Genomic DNA, 20,698 nt, shown 5'->3' with positions numbered 1-20,698 from the left:
ACCTATCCCAGCCACGTTTTCTCTTCTTCTTAACACTCTAATAATATACTTAGATAGTGCACACTGAGAGCATCAAGCTTCTTTCGCAATTGCCTTTTGAGACTTTTCCTTTTAAAGGGTTTCAATGATGGCCTTCTGCACAACCGTCAAGTCAGCAGTCATGATTCTGAAGCGTACTATGCCAGACTGAGACAGTTTCAAGGCTTTGCATTAATTGGCAAATTAAATTGAGATACAGGTAGCCTACAATGTTGATAATGTCATAATATTCTAAATTTGTAGATACTGGATTTGACTTTTTTTAAATCTTTAATCATTCAAATTGAATCAAATGAAGGCTTGAAATGTTTCACTTTGTGTGTTGTGAAATAATATAACACACAAGTTTCACTTTTTAAAAACAAATTACTAAAATAAATGGACTTTTCCTCGATATCCTAACCTTTTGGCACATACCTGTATTAGATCTATTCATATTTTTTTCTGCAGTGTGTACAAGTGTGTGTCTGTCTGTGTGTGTGTAGAAATGTGTGTGTGAATAAGTGTGGCATCATGGTGGCACAGTGGGTAGCACAATCATCTCACAGCAAGAAGGACACTGGTTTGAGTCCCGGCTGGGTCAGTTGGCATTTCTGTGTGGAGTTTGCATGTTCTCCCCGTGTTGGCGTGGGTTTCCTCCGGGTGCTCCGGTTTCACCCACAGTCCAAAGACATGTGGTATAGGGGAATTGAGTAAGCTAAATTGTCCGTAGTGTATGTGTGTGAATGGGAGTGTTTCCCAGTGATGGGTTGCAGCTGGAAGGGCATCCACTGCGTAAAACATATGCTGGATAAGTTGGCGGTTCATTACGGAAACTAAGGGACTAAGCCATAAGGAAAATGAATGAACGTATAAGTGTGTGTGTAGAAATGTGTGTGTATAAGCGTGTGTGTGTGTGTGTGTGTGTGTGTGTTAGGTGTGCCTGTGTGAGTAAAGTCTGCATGTGCGTGTAGAAATGTGTATAAGTGTGTGTATGGAACGGTGTGTATAAGTGTGTGTTTGTGTATAAGTGTTCGTGTGTGTGGGTCTATGTGTAAAGCTTGCACGTGTGTGTTGAAATGTATGAACATAAATGTGTGTGTGCATGTGTATCTGCGTGCGCATTTGTGTAAAGTGCATGTGTGTAGAAATGTATGAGCATAAATGTGTGTGTGTCTGTGTGCATCTATGTGTAAAGTGTGCATGCGTTTGTAGAAATGTGTGTGTGTTTCTGTGCGTAAAAGTGCATGTGAGTGTAGAAATGTGTGCATAGAAATATATGTGTATTAGTGTGTATATAATTATTTGTGCGTGTGTGGATTTACTGTAGATGCTTGTATGTGTGTGTGTACAATCGTGTGTGTGCCTATGGGTCAAAGTGTGCATGTGTGTGTGCAGAAGTGTGCATTTCTGGGCAGGTGTGTGTGTAATGTGCACATATGTGTGTGCGTGCATGCATGCCTGTGTGTAGAAGTGAGCATGTGTGTGTTTTGTTCTCCTCAAATATTTGCCTGCACTCTGTGACTTAAGGATCTGTTGGCCCAAAAGCAGAAACTTCAGAGCAGAGGTGATAAAAGACAGGAAGACAGGAACAATACTAAGAAAAATGAGCTGAATGGCTTGAAAGAGCGGGAGAGATGGCAAGTGTGTGTGTGTGTGTGTGAGTGAGCGAGAGGGCACTCGCCATCAGTGAGTGTGTTAAGATAAATTGCTTATGTGATTTACGAGCGCTTAGTGTGTTCGCCGTTAATTAGCCTGGTGAACCCGCATGAACTCACGGATCACGGGCTCTTTTAACTCTTTTAACACACACACACACATGCACTCGCTACCAGGAGCCCAAACGCTAATTTCAACACACACTCAAAGACATCAAAGAGCCTCTGAAGCTCCAGAAATGTGCACTGCAGTGGCCTTTAACTTGGAAATGTTGGCTTCTGGCACACCCAGACCTCCATTAAACTCTCAAATGAGCTGTAGAGGATGAAGGCTGGGAATCATTTAGATGACACTGCTCCGAGAAGAGGTGCTGACACTTTTAAACTGCTAAAGTGCCATCTTTTATCTTTGATATCCACATCTGTCTCTTTCTCGGTGTGTTTGTGTGTGTCTGTGTGTGTGTGTGTGTGTGTGTGTGGTGTTGGGAAATGGGGAGTCGGAAAGAGCTGGAATCTGGGAAGGAGACAAAATTATTTATCCTTTCCTCCTTTCCATGTTGAATTTAAAGCTCCCATGAAAATGAAATGGGATGTTCTTTCTCTTTTTTTGTGGCTGTTTAGTCTATTTTTTCTTAGCTGTGGGGTCATCTAGATGCTAATGCAGGCTTCAATGGCTGCGGTAAAAGGAAATTGATGCATTTATTCGGCAAGGATGCATTAAATGTAATCAAAGTGACAGTAAAGACATTTATAATACTGTTTTTAAGTTAAATTAATAGTTTTTGCTAAACGTTCTGTTTTTTCAAAGTATCCTGAAGAAGAACGTATGAGGTTTTCACACACTTGTTGAAAGTCCTAGTACTTAAAAACAAACACAGATCTTTGAAAGTGCTTAAATTTGAAATAAAATTTATTTATGGTGTTATTTCTGCAATTGTACTGTGCTGCTGTCAAAAAACAGAACAAAAACAATGAGGGCTCTGTCATACACCTGGCACAATAAGGTGCATGACGTGTATGCCGTGATTTGTTGCTATTTTCAGACCTGCACAACAGTAATTTTCCCATTTTGCGCCACGCTGTTTAAATAGCAAATTCATTTGCACCACTTTGTGGACTCATGGGTGTGCTGGTCTGAAAAGAAGGTGTGTTAAGGCAGTAGTCCCAAACCTTTTTTTCACCGTGGACCGGTCAACGGTTCTTCACGTGAACACAGCTACTGCGCTCGTGCATCCAGGTTAATCATGAACAACTCTATGCACTATCGCGATCTGATTATGTTTCAATCAAGGTTTATATGCATCAAATACATCACATCTGTGCCAAACATTTCAACTGATAACCATATTAACAATAATACAACCGTATAGCCAAATTAAATGTATGCATTGGCATGTTAAAGCCCTAATGAGTATGATTATGTAAAACTCCATATAGATACATATTGCAATGATTTCGGGTACTTGCTTAGGGATGCACGCACACATATATGCACAGTCCTTATATGCTCTGCTGAGTTGGACTCTATAATACCTGTTTTGTAACTTTAAACTATCAACAACCACCAATGAGCTATATTCAGTTGTTCTTTCCGCTCCGTGGTGGATTTTGGCATAGTCCATTTCACGTGAGATGGCGGGGGTGAGCAGAAGAAACCAAGTCGTGGGGGGAATATTTTCTACACAAATAATTTATTATTTCTTATGTGGCCCGGTACCAATTGTTCCACGGACCGGTACCAGTCCGCAGCCCGGTGGTTGGGGACCACTGTGTTAAGGCACATCGTTGGTGCTATTTTGAGGAACTGATATAGGAACCATTGACCATCTAAAACCTGGTTTAAAAACCAAATTTTAGTTTATTCATGACAATTTGCATTTGTATAATGCTATTATTATTAATAGTAGTATTTATTATATGCATATTTATATTTGTTTTAATAAAAACAAGTTTAGATTTGTCCACCTGTCAGGTTTATAAGACGTCTGCCTCACCATATGGGGTAAAAAATCGGAAGTGTGTTTGGATATAGCAGTTTTTATTACCACACTTCATTATTATTGTTCGTTTATTCGCTTGCTGAAAATTAGAACTGAATTTAGAAATAGTTTTGAAACAAATCTTTACACTTAACAAATGAAATTAAATATGTAGGCTAATGGATGTGTTTTCAGTGGAGTGTGTACAACACCGTTTCCTTATCCACTAAAGTAAAGGAGTAAAGAGTAAAAGTAAAGAGAAAGTAAAGGCCGATTGGAGGAGGCTCATTCTTTATCCTCACACTGCAGATGTTCTGTTTAACTGTTTTCTTGCTAGTGAAGCGTTCAGCTTTTCCACTTACAAAGTCTGCCATGTAAATAGCAAATGAGCCATGGCGTGACAGAACTGACTCTTAAAGAAAATGTGAGATGAGACTCTTATTGGTTTAATGCATGTTATGCTCAAAACACACCCATAACTCAACAAGGACAACCCTGTTAGACCGTATGCTGCGGCGCAGAGTGTATTTTTCCATCCTTAAAATAGCAAAAGTTGATTCAGGCACGCCCCTTAATGCTTTTGCGCCCTGCTCTGTAAACTTTGCGCCTAGATTGTTAAAATAAAGCCCTGAGAAATTCTTAATTTAAAAATGTTTAATGTACAATAACAATGACAAATAATGCACATTTTATAAATATGTCCAAAAGTGAATGTGAATATTCCCAGTATTAAATTCAACAAATTTTAATAAAGTTCTTCGAACTTGACTTGTTTAAAAAAGTCATTTTTTTTTTAAATTAATCTAACATTATTAATGTAAATATTAAGTGTAAGTCAAATATGTTCTTCATGGTGCTACATATGATGTGGTATCAATAACTTAATTTTAATTCAAAGGTGCTTTAAAAAAGTCCTTGAACGTAGTTGAATCTGGTGACCATGAAATTTGTAACATATTGTGATGATAAATGTTTTTTTTTTTTTTTGATAGGGGGGGCATCTAAACATCTTTTCAAAATAATTTCTAAGGGATCCTGATACTGAAGGCATACACTTCAAATCATTGAACAAATCACAGCAATAAATTAAATTTAATGCATATAGAAAATGGCAAATTTTAGGTTGTGGTGGCTCAGTGGTTAGCACCGTCACCTCACAGCAAGAAGGTTGCTGGTTCGAGTCCCGGCTGGGCCAGTTGGAATTTCTGTGTGGAGTTTGCATGTTTTCCCTGTGTTGGCGTGGGTTTCCTCCGGGTGCTCCGTTTTTCCCCACAAGTCCAAATACATGCGCTATAGGTGAACTGAATAAACTAAAATGACCATAGTGTATGTGTGTGAATGAGTGTATATGGTTGTTTCCCTGTACTGGGTTGTGGCTGGAAGGGTATCCACTGCGTAAAACATATGCCGGAATAATTGGTGGTTCATTCAACTGTGGCAACCCATGAGGAATAAAGGGAATAAGCCAAAGGAAAATTAATGAATTTTTACGTTGTACTATTATTTCAGCATATTACTGTTTTTTTACTTTTATTAAATAAATACAATCTTAATGAGATTTAAGAGCCTAAAACCTACAAAAAATGTGTACCCAAAACTGAATGATTGATATTTTCACTTCTGAGCAGAAAAACAGATTGTTGGGTGTAAATTTTCTGTGACGTTGGCTGATTTGAGTAATCTTATGATTTTCTGATTTCTTTCACAGGTGATGAAGGAGACAACTTCTATGTGATTGACCAAGGAGAAGTGGATGTAAGTTTAACATTTCATACCTGTTTCTATCATCAAACACAAACAAGATTATCACATCAACCCATCAAACACTTTTCATTAAAGGGATTTAATAATGTTATTAAATTAATATTTCTTTCAATTGTTGGTAAGTTACTTCAAAAAAGTTATTATTACCAAGTACTAATGAAACATTTCAAAGTAATGACGTCGTATTTCAAAAATATTGGCGTTAAGTTTTTACTCATTTCAGTGTTTCTTAATCTTGTGCAATTGTCTGACAAAAGGAACAATGAGTATGTTTACATGGACACCAATAATCCGATTTTAGTACAATTAAGACAATACTCTGATTAAGAGTCGACCATGTAAGCAGCAATTTTTGACGCAGTGACGTTAATCGATCTATGTTCTATAACATGTAAAATCAGGAACATTCAAAAAGCAAAGCCTTAATCATATTATTGTCTTATTCAGATGAAGGCAAATAATTTGATTACTGATGTTCATGTAAACGTAGTCGTTGTTTAGCAGCATATAGACTTTATTCAGAAATGTTACATTGATTTACAGTATTTAAAGCAAGTTCATTATAAGTAAAAATTAAACCTATGTAACTATTACGTGTGACCTAAAAATAAAAAAGTTATCTCTTACTTTACTTTTTTAGTGGAAAAGTAATTTAATTACAGTAGTTACTGTGTAACAAATTACACTAAACACTGATGCAAAAATATCCATAATAAAAACCACCAAAGACTGCAGTTTCAGCTAAAAATGTTCTTTAATAATAATATTTTCAAATATCAGCTTGTTTGGTTTCGTTTTTTTAGTAAATTCTAGGCAAACGTTCAGTTTTGGGTGAACCATCCTTCACTAATAATGCCTTCACAGTATGGGATGTGAATGTGCTCTCTTGCATACATTTTTTAATGACACACTTTAATCATTTCTTTTTCCTGCTAATATTGGAGTGCATGAATGCTTTTGTGACATTAACCCAATTAGGATTTGAAGGCTTACGAAACATCCGGACATACGATAGTAGATCTATATGATACAAATTTCACCCACTTGCCTTTTAACACTGCAACAAACTGGAACACTGACTGCCATTGTGTTGCTGTCCAAAGATGACATGGATAAAGTTCAAGTGAAATGATTGCTTTTATCTCTACAGAGAATCCATTTTCACAGTTTTGTTTTAAAGAGAAGATAAGAAGCTCTGAAAGAGATTTTCGTTGTGCATTCATATGATTTATGCAGATATTTTCCTTTTTTTTTCTTTTTATCGTCTTGGGAATCTGTAGTATTTCTCTCCCCTGCTTGTTGTTATTCTCTAGTAAATAAGATTGTTTAGTTTAAAGAGGCCTTTTCCACACTTTTTGCATTTTATTTTGCTCCCCTGAGTCCCTTTATCATGTCGTCACTTGTTTTTTATGACTGCTTTCCACGCTCTCTGTGACTCTTAGAATTAAACAAGCTGTTTTTGCTACTGTTCTTGTCTCACTGTACTGTATATACTGCAAATTATCTCTTTAGAAAAGGAATAGCTAAAAAAAACAAGCTGTTTAGGTTGAGCAGTATATTTGTAATATTTAAAGTTATATATCATTTGTATCATATATGTACACTACCTGACAAAAGTATTGTCGTCGATCCCAGTTGTAAGAGCAACAAATAATAAGTTGATCATTTGGAAAAGTGGCAGAAGGTCGATTTTTTTTCTGCTGACTCATCTGTTGAACTGCATCTCAATCATCACAAATACTGCAGATGATCTATTGGAACCCGCATGGACCCAAGATTCTCACAGAAATCAGTCAAGTTGGTGAAGGAAAAATCATGGTTTGGGGTCACATTCAGTATGGGGACATGCGAGATCTGCAGAGTGGATGGTAACATCAACAGCCTGAGGAATTAAGACATTTGTGCTGCCCATTACATTACAAAGCACAGGAGAGGGTAAATTCTTCAGCAGGATAGTGCTCCTACTCATACTTCAGCCTCCAAATCAAAGTTCCTGAAAGCAAAGAAGGTCAAGGTGGCCAGCCCAGTCATCAGACATGAACATTATTGAGCATGTCTGGGGTAAGATGAAGGTGGAGACATTGAAGATGAATTCTAATGGACTCTGGGACTCCTGCAAGAACGCTTTCTTTGGCATTCCAGATGACTTTATTAATAAGTGATTTGAGTCATTACAGAGATGTATGGATGCAGTCCTTCAAGCTCATAGGAGTCATACACAATATTCATTCTTTTTCCACTGCAGCATGACTTTATATTCTATTCTGTACACTATTTCTAATAATGTTAAGTGACAACTTTTATCTAAGCATATCCAAACCTTACTGTCCTAATGAAATCATTAAAAAATTTATTTTGGTAAAATAAATGCAATCTAGAGGCGTTTGCCTTTCATATAAGCCACTTCTGATACCAAATGATCAACTAGAAGTCAAGTTATTATTTGCTGTTTCTAAAACATGGATCGGCGACAAGACTTTTGTCAGGTGGTGTATATATTTTAAATATAAATGTAAATTTTCTATTTCTGTGTATTTTTCTAATAAGGGTGTTATAAGCAATAAAAAAATATGCATGCATATGTTAAAACAAACTTTTATTTGGATGCATAAATAAAGATAAATTTGTTTTTGCCCAACACTAATAATAATTTTATTGTTAATAATATTAAAAATAACAGTACTAATAATAAAAATGTTTTCTTTCTAAATATATTTTAAAATGCAATTTATTTCTGTAATTAAAACCTAAAATCTCAGCTCCATTAATCTGGACTTCACTGTCACAATTCTTCATAAATCCAAAAAAAATGTATGTGTTATACTTAAAAAATAGTTATTATTATTATTATTATTTAATTAGTGATGGTGACGATGATTACTATTATTAATATTATTATTATTGTTGTTCTTTCTAATATTTCAACCATAAATAAACGTAAACCATACATTGTAAACCATGTTTAACTATAAAATAATGTAAAGCGTCTTTTTTTTTAAAAGATGTTAATGAATATGAATAAAAAAATGCAGCGTTTATTTGAAATAGAAGTCTTTTTTGACATTCTACATATATTATAAATATTATTTAGAAATGGAATGCATCTTCACCATTTAAATAATGTATTAATGCATTTAGAAAATTAAGAAAACACTAATTGTACTTACTCCAGACGAATACAATGTTGATTATAAATGTGGCTGTAGAATGATCTCATGCTTATGACATCATAACATTAATCATTATAGATTGGCTCATTTCAAGTGAAGGGATTTTTCAGTATTACTTCATAAAATGGTAAACTGTGCTTTTTATACATCTAGAAAAACCCTATTCTTCCTACACAGACTTCATTTGATCACTGCCTTAAAAGGATAGTTCAGGCCAAAAATTAAAATGAACACATCATCAAACCTTTATGACTTTTTTCTTCCATTAAACACAAAAGAAGATATTTTGAAGAATGCTGGCACTCATTGATTTACATAAAGTGAAAACAAAAACAATACAATCAAAGTCTATAGGTGCCAGCTAAGACCATTTTCCAAAATATCTCCTATTGTGTTGGACAAAAATATTTCTTACAATATAACAAACTTGCAAAATGCAATTTTGTCAAAACTTTAGTTGTTTGATGTAACGATCATGCTAAAATAAGCAGGCAAAAGTATTTTCTGAGCTAATTAAAGCAAAAAAAAGGTCATTTATAACTTTATAACATTACGAATGACTGAAAACCTCATTGGAAATTCTGATTCTTATTGGCATTTTCAATAAGTTAGTATTTAGTATTTATTTTCAATCTAACACCAACTATAGGAGAGGTGAGGATGAAGATAGTAAAGGCCCCATCTGATTGGTCAGATTTAGATCAAGATTAGAATGCATAGATTTAGATCTATGCATTCAAATACTTAGCACATTCAATTAACTTAATGGATTGCACTTCGATATGGATATTGCATATACTATTATCTTTCATTCATTTTCTTTTCGGCTTAGTCCCTTAATTAATCAGGGGTCGTCACAGCAAAATGAACCGCCAACTATTTCAGCGTATGTTTTACACAACGAAATCCCTTCCAGCTGCAACCCATCACTGGGAAACACCCACACACTCTCATTCACACACATACATAACAGCCAATTTAGCCTACCCAATTCACCTACAGCGGATTTGGACTTTGGGGGAAACTGGAGCACCCGGAGGAAATCAACGCCAACATGGGTAGAACATGCAAACTCCACACAGAAATGCCAACTGACCCTAAATCGCCTCGCAGCTCGAACCAGCGACCTTCTTGCTGTGAGGTGATTGTGTAACCCACTGCGCCACCGTGACGCCCCTGTACTATTATCATGAAAACTAAATATTGAGCAGCTGCAATACTCATAAGAACATCTTAAACAAGTTAATTTAATTTCACAGGACCTCTAACTGTCTGTCCTTGTGTAAGTGTGTAGCAATCTGCAGTGTGAGATACCAGTCCTAATATTTCTCCTCTGCTCTGGATGTGTTTGGAGGACACGTTGAGTCAGCACCGGGTCACTGCCACATCAGAATGCTGCGAATCTAACTCTTGGTTCACTGCCAATGCTTTTGGACCAGCCGAAAACACAGAGTCCATCATGCTAGTGCTGTCAAACACACACTAAATACATGTGTACACACAATAACCAGTCTTCTTAAATGTGTACACAATTCATAAAGCTCTCAGATATATATACGCAATCACGCTGGAATGTCAAGATGCTTCAGGAACGCGACGCGATGTCTCTCATTAGCAGAGAGGATAAATCTGCTGTGACTTTGGAGAGCATTGTATTGCATGCTAATTGAGGGAGCGCTCAGATTTGGAATTCATTAACGCGCGCAACCTTTCATTGGAAGAAACACACACTTTTATTCAGTTCAAGGGCTAGTTTTGTCAGAAATGAAACAGCATTCATTTACTCATCCTCTGTTTCTTTCTTCTGTTGAACACAAAAGGAGATATTTTGAAGAATGTTGGAAATCTGTTGATTTTTATACTGTGAATTTTTTTTAGTTTCATACCAAAAATAAATCAAAGAGGTAAGACTTTTTCAAACATAGCTTCATTTCAGTTGTCATGTTTTGTAAAAATCTATCTAATGATTTAATTAATCTATTACAAAACCGTTGGCGAGACTTATGCATTACAGGCTTAAATTTTATAAAAAGAAAAAGAAAAAAATAGATTAACCGAGACTGCAGTCAGACCATAAAGCAGATGTAGATCTTTCTTTCGAGGTGTCAGTGCACAAATGAACAAAACAATATGCCTCATACAAAATATTATAATGTAAAAATATGGAAAAGTTATCAGATGATATTTTCAATCAATTTTCCTAACAGATAAACAGCACTCTGTATTATTTTAGCATGCTTTCACTGTTGTATTGGACATGAAACGCACATTTACCAGTAGGAATGATATCCTGCCCTACTCATCTTTCTCTCTTCATATAGCTGTATATATAGGGCTATTATGTAACCATAATACACTGTGATAAAGCCTGGTTAGTTAGTTCGTTGGATTGTTTTGCTTTCTCACTACAATTGATCCGCTCTAGAGTTTGTTTCGATCGAGCCGAGACCACCTCATTTAGGCAATCTCGGACCGATTGATTCGGTGCGGTTCCTAGCGCAATTGCTGGATTCACATATGCCAAACAAACCGTGCTAACTGGGCAAATGAGTAGGGCTGTGTATTGGCAAGAGCCTCACGATATGATACATATCACGATACATGGGTCACGATACAATATATATATATATCACAATATATAGCGATACAATAAATATTGTGATATATTGCAATAGTTTGTATTAGTATGTGTGTGATGTTATATTGACAACTTGATAAAGTCAGCAGGTGAATTCAAATTCCAATTCCAATTTATTTTCTATCCATTTCAATTCATTACATTTACATTTACATTACATTTAGTCATTTAGCCGACGCTTTTATCCAAAGCGACTTACAAATGAGGACAAGGAAGCAATTTACAGAACTATAAGAGCAACAATGAATAAGTGCTGTAGGCAAGTTTCAGGTGTGTAAAGTCTAAGAAGAAAAGTATTAGTACATTTTTTTTTTTTTTTTTTTTTTTGCAGTTAGTGGAGGAGTCAGAGAGGGAGTTGCGTATTAGTAAGAAAAATTGGAGACTGAATAGTTGAGTTTTTAGTCGCTTTTTGAAGACAGCAAGTGACTGCTGTTCTGATGCAGTTAGGGAGTTCCTTCCACCAACTGGGCAGATTGAGCGCGAGCGTTCGGGAAAGCGTTTTCTTGCCTCTTTGGGATGGAACCACGAGGCGACGTTCATTCACAGAGCGCAAATTTCTGGAGGGCCTATAAATCTGCAGAAGTGAGAGCAGAAAAGAAGGGGCGCAGCCAGAAATCGCTTTGTAAGTAAAAATCAGAGCTTTGAATTTTATGCGAGCAGCAACTGGCAGCCAGTGCAAACGAATGAGTAGCGGAGTGACATGTGCTCTTTTAGGTTCATTAAAGACCACTCGTGCTGCTGCATTAACTAAACTGCACAGTGTGAATGAACAAAGAACTCACTGAAATGTATTAAATGCATATTGCTATTAAACACTTAACTCGAATGTATATGCCTTTAAAGTCCCATATAGTTGAAATAAACAATTTAAAAACTAAAGCAAGTAAAAAAATAAATAAAATGCATTAAGTAAACGTAAAACTGGAACACAGTGCTCTAATATGCAGTAAACTATTAGAAACTCACAGTGCGACTGACAGCATCGTGAACATTTGGCTGTGAAAATTGGTCGCACATGGGTAAATTGATGGCATGCGCGAAACATTTTACATGCAACATGCCAGCCAGCTGTGCTGCTAAGGTCATGTTTGGCTCGTTGTCTGTTACAACGACAGGTCCTTCCATTTTATTTCCCATTCCTCCTCTGCAGTTTTCAGTAACTCTGCATTGTTAGTTGAGGTAGATTGTTAATGATGTTATCCAGTGTAGTTTGCCTTGAATCAAGAGCTTTCAGTTGAGGTCGCAGTGCCGCTAATTAATCTGCGTGGTGTCTTGCTAAGTGATAACGCAAGTTCTTAGGGTTTCCTGAATATTTTAAGATAGATTTGCTAAGCAAGCAAATTGCATTTTTTGTCTAATTCAGTACTCTGATATAGTGTTAAAACCAAAGTGCAGCTCAAAGCTGGAGGCGCCTTTATATTTTCCACCATGCTCACTCGCTTGCTTACTTCTGAAACCATATTACTTAGCGTTTTGTTGATAGCGAGTTAGCGACATCTACTGGAACAGAGGAGGAGGTCGTTTGGCCCAACTTAAATCGATACTTCAGGTTTGACTATCAATACACTATCGTGAAAGAAATTATTGCGATAGTTAGATATATCAATATTTTTGCACAGCCCTACAAATGAGACCGGTTTCGAAACTAATGTCTAGGCGTGAAAGCACCCTTAATCTAGTTTTGAACTAAGAGAGTGTGTCTAAACCTCTGACATTACCAGAAAGGCTATTCCAGTGTTTAGGAGCCATATATGAAAACGCTAGACCTCCTTTAGTGTACTTTGCTATTCTGGGTACTACTAGAAACCCTGAGTTTTGAGATTTTAAAGAGCAAGTGGGATTGTAGCGAGACAGAATGTTGATAAACAGGAGCTAGACTATTCAAAGCTTTAAAGGTAAGCAGCAATATTTTATCATCACTTAACAGGCAGCCAGTGTAAGGAGGGTAAAATTGGCCTAGTAAAAACTGTGGCAGCTGCATTTTGCACTAACTGAAGTTTGCTAAATATCAACCCGAAGGCCTGATACAGGACTGCTAGTATATCAGAAGCACAGTTTCTCACCTGAAGTGACATGCAGCAGGCTTGGACTTAAAGTATGTTCCAGTGGCCGCTCTGAAGAGCACAGATACCCTGAGGAATGTGTGTTAGACCACTGGCCGAGCATTTATTCCTGCCCCTCATAAAATCAACAAGTGGATTGTGTGTCCGCAGGTGAAAGTGAAGCCGCCTCTGTGGAAAGCGAGAAAGAGGCTCTTTGTGCTTGTCAATGCGTGTGGCTGATAATAAAACACACACACACCCAGATATGGTCTTGAGTAGCATCATGCACTTATGCCAGAATGAAAGACAAAGCAGGAGAAAGTGTTATCTAATTCCTCATAAGACACTGTCAAGGATCCTGATTGGTCGAGTGTTATCAGATGTGCCGTCGCAATATGAACACCCCTGACTGTCATTAGTGTAAAAAGAGAGTTCAGGCCAATCACTGGAGATAACATGAAATCTGAAACAGTTCCTCATTTACTTGGTTGAATTGTGCATTTTTGTGTACAGGTCATCTGTGTGTGTTTATTACAAATATATAATAATAAAAAGTTATTATTACTTTGCTGTATAAATAAATTATCAGTAGCTAAAAGTTTTTTCTAAAATTATATTTTATATTAAAATTATATATTATATTATATTATATTATATTATATTATATTATATTGTTTAATATTATATTGTTTAATATTATATTATATAGTTATATTATAAATTTTATTGTTATATCATATTATATTATGCTATATTATATTATATAGGTTGTGTTATGTTGTGTAATGTTGTGTTGTGTTGTGTTATATTACTTCATTTAATTAGTTAAGTTGGGTTAAGTCGTTTCTCAGGAATGGGTTGCGGCTGGAAGGGCATCCGCTGCGTAAAAACTTGCTGGATAAGGTGGCGGTTTATTCCGCTGTGGCGACCCCGGATTAATAAAGGGACTAAGCCAGAGGTGTCAAACTCAATCCCTGGAGGGCCGAAGCCCTGCACAGTTTAGTTCCAACCCTGCTCCAACACACTTAACTGTAGGTTTCAAACAACCCTGAAGCACTCAATTAGTTTGATCAGGTGTGTTTAATTAGGGTTGGAACTAAACTGTGCAGAGCTGCCGCCTCTTTGGAACAGAGTTTGACACCTGTGGACTAAGCCGACAAGAAAATGAATGAATGAATAGGTGAAGTCGTGTTAAGCTGTGTTGTGTTTTGTTATATTACATCATTTAATTGGTTATTAAGTTAAGCTAGGCTAAGTTGGGTTAAGTCATGTTGTGTTAGGTTGTGTTGTGTTATATTACTTCACTTAATTAGATATTAAGTTAAATTAGGTTGGGTTAAGTCATGTTAAGTTGTGATCTTTTGTGTTACATTACTTCATTTAATTAGTTATGAAGTTAAGGTAGGTTGGGTTAAGTCGTGTTAAGTTGTGTTGTGTCATGTTGTATTACATAATTTTATTAGTAGTTAGGTTAAGTAAGTTAAGTTAAGTTAAGTTAGGTTAGGTTAGGTTGGGTAAAGTCATGTTCAGTTTTGTTGTTAGGTTTTGTTGTGTTATATTACTTCACTTAATTATTTATTAAGTTAGGTTAGCCTAAGTTGTGTTGTGTTGTGTTGTGTTGTGTTATAGTACTTTATTTAATTTGTTGTTAAGTTAGGTTGGGTTAAACCATGTTAAGCCATGTTGTCTTGTCTGGGGTTATATTACTTCACCTTATTATTTATTAGGTAAGGTTAATTGAGGTTGGTTTAGGTTGTGTTAAGTTGTGTTTGGTTTTGTTGGGTTGTGTTAAGTTGTGTTGTGTTATATTACTTCATTTAATTAGTTAAGTTAAGTTTGGTTAAGTCCTGTTAAGTTGTGTTGTTGTGTTATATTGCATCATTTAGTTAGTTATTAAGTTAAGTTAGGCTAGGTTGGGTTAAGTCAAGTTGTGTTGTGTTATATTATTTCATTTAATTAGTTATTAAGTTAGGTTGGGTTAAGTCGTGTTGTGTTGTGTTATATTGCTTTATTTAATTAGCTATTAAGTTAGTTTAGGTTGGATTGGGTTAAGTTAGGTTGGGTTAAGCTAATTTAGGTTGATTTAAGTTGTGTTGTGTTAAGTTGTGTTGTGTTATATTACTTAATTTTATTAGTTAAGTTGTGTTAAGTCGTGTTAAGTCATGTTAAGTCGCGTCATGTCATGTCAGGTTGTGTTGTGTCGTGTTATATTACTTCATTTAATAAGTTATTAAGTTCGTGTCGTGTCGTGTCGTGTCGTGTTGTGTTGTAATACTTCACTTGATTAGTTATTAAGTTAAGCTAGGTTGGGTTAAGGTGGGTTGAATTAAGTTAAGTTAGGTTAGGTTAAGTTGTGTTATTACTTCATTTAATTATTATATTATATTATATTATATTATATTATATTATATTATATTATATTATATTATATTATATTATATTATATTATATTATATTATATTATATTATGGGTGACCCAGTGGCGCAGTAGGTAGTGCTGTGGAGTTTGGGTTGCGGCTAAAGTTGTGGGTTGCGGCTAAAAGGGTATCCACTGCGTAAAAACATGCTGGATAAGTTGGCGGTTCATTCTGCCATTAATATAATTATATTATATTATATTAATTATATTATATTATATATAAATTTTATTATATTAATTATATTATATTATATTATATTATATTATATTATATTATATTATATTATATTATATTATATTATATTATATTATAAATTTATTTTCTTTTTTGCTTAATCCCTTAATTAATCAGGGGTCGCCACAGCAGAATGAACCACCAACTTATCCAGCATGTGTTTTACGCAGTAAATGCCTTTCCAGCCACAACCCAGCACTGGGGAACTCCCAAAATCTCACATTCACACCAACACACACAACACGGTCAATTTAGCCTATTCAATTCACCTATAGCACATGTCTTTAGACTGTGGGGGAAGCCAGAGCACCCAGAGGAAACCCATGCCAACACGGAGAAAGCATGCAAACTCCAGTCTGATTTATTTCTATACAGTATACAAAATGAAGTTAAATCTATTCTGTATGCTGTTGTCTTACTCGTGTGTTATAAGCAGATGTGTGTAATGCTCTTTTTCTCTCTGTGTGTCTGCAGGTATATGTGAATGGTGAATGGGTGACTAGTATTGGAGAGGGTGGTAGTTTTGGAGAACTGGCTCTGATATACGGGACTCCTCGAGCTGCTACTGTGAAGGCCAAGACTGACCTGAAACTCTGGGGCATCGACAGAGACAGCTACCGGCGCATCCTCATGGTACAAACACAAAAACACACACCTACAATACAAAGAGGAGGTTGCGCCAGGACTGTAAAGTTGTGTAAAATTCACTGTTAGTTGTTTATAGGCAGTGTGTGCACTCCACAACCTTAAATTGATTTAAAAACACCCAGTCCTTTTAAATGATCCTTTTATAAATTAGTCTTGAATCTGAAGCAGTTGTAGTGAGATTTTTTGTTGAATGTTGAATGTTTTACACCATGTCTACACAATATATTTTTCATCCATTGTTGCAAAGGAGTTATAACAACTCTAAAATAGCCTAATACATTTAATTTGTCAGTCAAATTGCTGATTTTGATAATTATATATCTAAAGCAGAGATGTCAAAACTGCTGAAAAGGGGGTGGAGAGTAAAAGCTCATTTGAATTTAAAGAGACACACACCAAAAACAGTTCATTTCAACTCAAACATTGGCATTTTCAACCCTTACAGATGCTCTGTGGAGTTCCCTCTATATGACAAGTTCTCTCACCGTCACTTTCCAGATTGAAACTTTTGAAAGTAATTGGACCACTGGAAACTCAAACCATAACCAAACTTTCCAGTCTGTGGTATTCTTTAACTAAATACTTGCTGTCTTGCTGTCGGCATCAAGTGCTCCATCTGTAGCAGTGTTTGTGTTTGTCAGTATGTGTGTGTGTGTGTGTGTGTGTGTGTGTGTGTGTGTGTGTGTGTGTGTGTGTGTGTGTGTGTTGTGGGAATGTTTAAATGAATATTTGTAATGCTCCACAAACCTCCGTGGAAACTGTTCACCACACAGAGCCTGACAAGAGACCAATTTAGATTTTTCTGTCAGGCCATCGTTTGGTTTCTCTGCAGTGCCTTTCCCACTTTCTTAAGCAAACACACACACACACACACACACACACACACACACACATATAGACACACACAATAGTTGAGTGAGCAGAAAAAGAGAGTGACTGTCATATTTTAGCAACAATGAGCTGCTCTTAATTAAACAAATATATGGTGTGTGTGTGTGTGTGTGTGTTTGTGTTTGTGTGTGTTTGTGTGTGTGTGTGTGTGTGTGTGTGTGTGTGTGTGTGTGTGTGTGTGTGTGTGTGGCTGCAGTCAATTAGAGAGAAGTCAGTAATTCATGAAGCTGTTTATAAAATGCTGCCATATTCCACGTCCTCAGTGAACATAAAATCCTGATGGTGTGTAACAACATATGTGTGAGAAACATATTAGATTTTAATAGTACTGCTTTCCATTTCATAAAAAAGAAGCCTTTTCCATTTCTTGTAAACTTACAAAGAGGCCGAGACCATTGAGAAAAAATCAACACAGATGAGCCATTACATTATGACCATAATAACCTTTGACTCATTATAATAACCTTTAGGACCTACTTTAGTTCTTTAATCTATGGCTGCCGGCAAGACATTGATTTAGTGATGCTATTATGCGTCTGCTGGTGTATCTGGTAGCATAATGTCAACATCAGGATTTCCAGTTTCTGTACATTACAGCCAGGGCTTTACATTAACACATGCCAATCCACCAAATGCGGGTAGATTTTGGTTGTGGCGGGTTTGATGAGACACTTGAGCTTGAGCTCCTCCTCCTATAAGCTGTTTTAATGCGTACACCCACCACACCCCTAACCCCAACCCCCAGTGACAACACTCGTAGAAGAAGTGCAAGGAAGGAGGAACTAGAGCTCAAGCTCCCCCTTGCTAATAATAATAATAATAATAATACACTTTATTTGTTTAGCATTTTCTCAACCTACATGCAACTCAAAGTGCCTCACAAACAACAACAAAAAAGCATTAAAATAGACCATAAAAACTTATCACATATACTGAAATAGAAGCATTCATGTACACAAAATATAAGCATATATCCACATGATCACACACACAATAGTCCTTACATATGCAAGCACACACCATTCATTACATACATAAACCTACAACAATATAGATGAAATGCGTACCCCTTACAAACTTGTTTATTCATATGCAATTTTAAAAAGATGCGTCTTAACACGCTTTTTAAAAACATGAATACTGGGGGATTCTTTCACTTCAAGAGGGAGACAGTTCCAATTTTTTGGAGCATAATGGCTAAAAGAAGTGTCGCCAGATCGCATCGGGTTTACAGGATAAAATTCTAAAAGTCCAGCACTAGAAGAGCGGAGCAAACGGTTTGGATTATATTTTGTTAAACAGTCGGAAATGTAGGAAGGTGTCATGTTGTGTAGTGCTTTATAAACTAATAAAAGAATCTTAAAATCTATCCTAGAGCACAGCTCTGCCCAAGTGGCTCTGCAGTGAGCACCACTTGGGTTAGACAGCCACTCTTACTAGCCACTTTGGCTGGCTGAAAAACTCAATTTTTAAATTGCCAGTGCTGGCTCGTCATCACTACAGATTAGATTGTTAGTTTATGATCGTTTGCCTATATGCGAACAAATGTGATCTTAGAATCCAGAAGCAGCACGACTGACTAAAACAGCTTTTCGTGCGAGCAAAGGAAAGCAAGTGAATAACAAATGAGAAGATCACGCACACGGTGAGACAGGCTTTCCTCACTCACTAATGAGGGCTTTAGTGCCACGCGCACAGATGATTTGATGCGCGCGAGTGTTTAAAAGCTCCTGTGCCCTTTCCTCACTCGAAATTGAACTAGTGCGATGCTCGTGCACTCACATTCCTTCAAAGGCTCGAGATTCTTTGTAAGCAGCAAAAGTTGTTGTCGCTTTCTCTTTAACCGTTCTTTGAACAGATTATTAATTGGCCTAACATTAACCTTGTGCGCGGCATCATCCTTTCATTATCGCGCACAGAATGTTTTTTTACCCGCTTTCTTTTGCTTGCTGTTAATTTTGTTAATATAACTTAATAAATCATCCTTTACAATAATATTCCTTTAATATGTTGTTGTATGCACAGTTAACTGGTGATCTGGGAGCCAGAACAGACCACTGTGCATAGTTTTAGATGCGTGAGAATATATATTTTTTAAATGTCAGCTGTTTTGTTAAATAAAAAGTGTATGTATACAGCGGTATTTTGCTTGTTTGGACACATTATTTAAAATTTGTAGCAAGGAAATAATTAGTTTGGTGTGGTCCAAGATAGAGCTGCACGATTCTGGCTAAAATGAGAATCGCGATTTTTTTTGCTTGAAATAAAGATCACGATTTTCTCACGATTCTGTAGATGTAAAATAAAGGTATGGTAAAAACAAACATATGGCACAACCTCGATAATAATATGTGTAGGTCTACTGGTTTCTATAAATAATTCTATTCTATATTAATCTATTCTTATTATAATTCTGATGTTGAATTATGTTTGAGATATATGCTTGCAATCTGTCATATTAGACAATTTAATTCACTGGTAAAATCAGACATTGCCATTAGCAGTTTATATTCAACAATATATAGGCTAGAGTAGTTATACTGACATTGTAAACATTTATCGCCGCGCCCTATCTGTGATAACAGCTCACGGTCAGCAGCTCACGTCATGTGTGATTTCCAGATCGCGAAAACATCATTATATTAAAACAAAAATGACATTTTTAGGCGAATTATACCTTATAAATACAGTATGTGACTTATTCAACATCATTTGGAGGTGTCAATATCACTGAGCAATGTATGTGAAACAATGAAAAGACTCGTGCAGCCGCCTTTTCTTCTCTCCTGAACTTGAAAATATGATTGGCAGAATCGTAAAAATGCTGGATGAAGATTGTCCAGGTCAGGGGTGTCAAACTCAATTCCTGGAGGGCCGAAGCCCTGCACAATTTAGTTCCAACCCTGCTCCAACACACTTACCTGTAGGTTTTAAACAAGCCTGAAGGACTCAATTAGTTTGATCAGGTGTGTTTAATTAGGGTTGGAACTAAACTGTGCATGGCTGCGGCCCTTTTGGAACTGAGTTTGACACCTGTGGTCTAGGGGGTCGAATCGAGATCGCAATCTTTTAACGATTAATTGTGCAGCTCTAGTCAAAGAAGAAAAGGTAAATCCTTATTGTGTTGAGCCCTGAAAAGTCCCGTGAAAGAAAACTAATTGCAATGTGACACTTTTTTATGAAAGCGTAACCCATTTGCTCATGCTCATTAAGTGAGCTCATAAACAAAAAACAGT

General features: G+C 36.3%; 1 protein-coding gene across 6 annotated transcripts in view; it reads left to right on the top strand.

Moving 5' to 3' along the window:
• prkar1b (protein kinase, cAMP-dependent, regulatory, type I, beta) overlaps positions 1-20,698 on the top strand; it is a 145,049-nt gene that overhangs the window by 73,514 nt on the left and 50,837 nt on the right. For all 6 annotated transcript variants that reach the window (XR_015480050.1, XR_015480049.1, XR_015480051.1 and 3 more), the window contains 2 exon segments: positions 5,364-5,410; positions 16,398-16,556. Coding sequence is in view for 3 of the 6 variants with exons in the window: in XM_087243345.1 (XP_087099471.1) it covers positions 5,364-5,410; positions 16,398-16,556 (206 nt within the window). In the remaining 3 variants the exon portion in view is untranslated.

This window comes from Danio rerio, chromosome 3 (genome assembly GCF_052040795.2).
Source record: "Danio rerio strain M-AB ecotype USA chromosome 3, GRCz13ab, whole genome shotgun sequence".
In the NCBI taxonomy this organism is placed as follows: Eukaryota; Metazoa; Chordata; class Actinopteri; order Cypriniformes; family Danionidae; genus Danio; species Danio rerio.
Note: the sequence above shows the minus strand (reverse complement) of the source record. Positions and strands in the feature narration are given on the sequence as shown.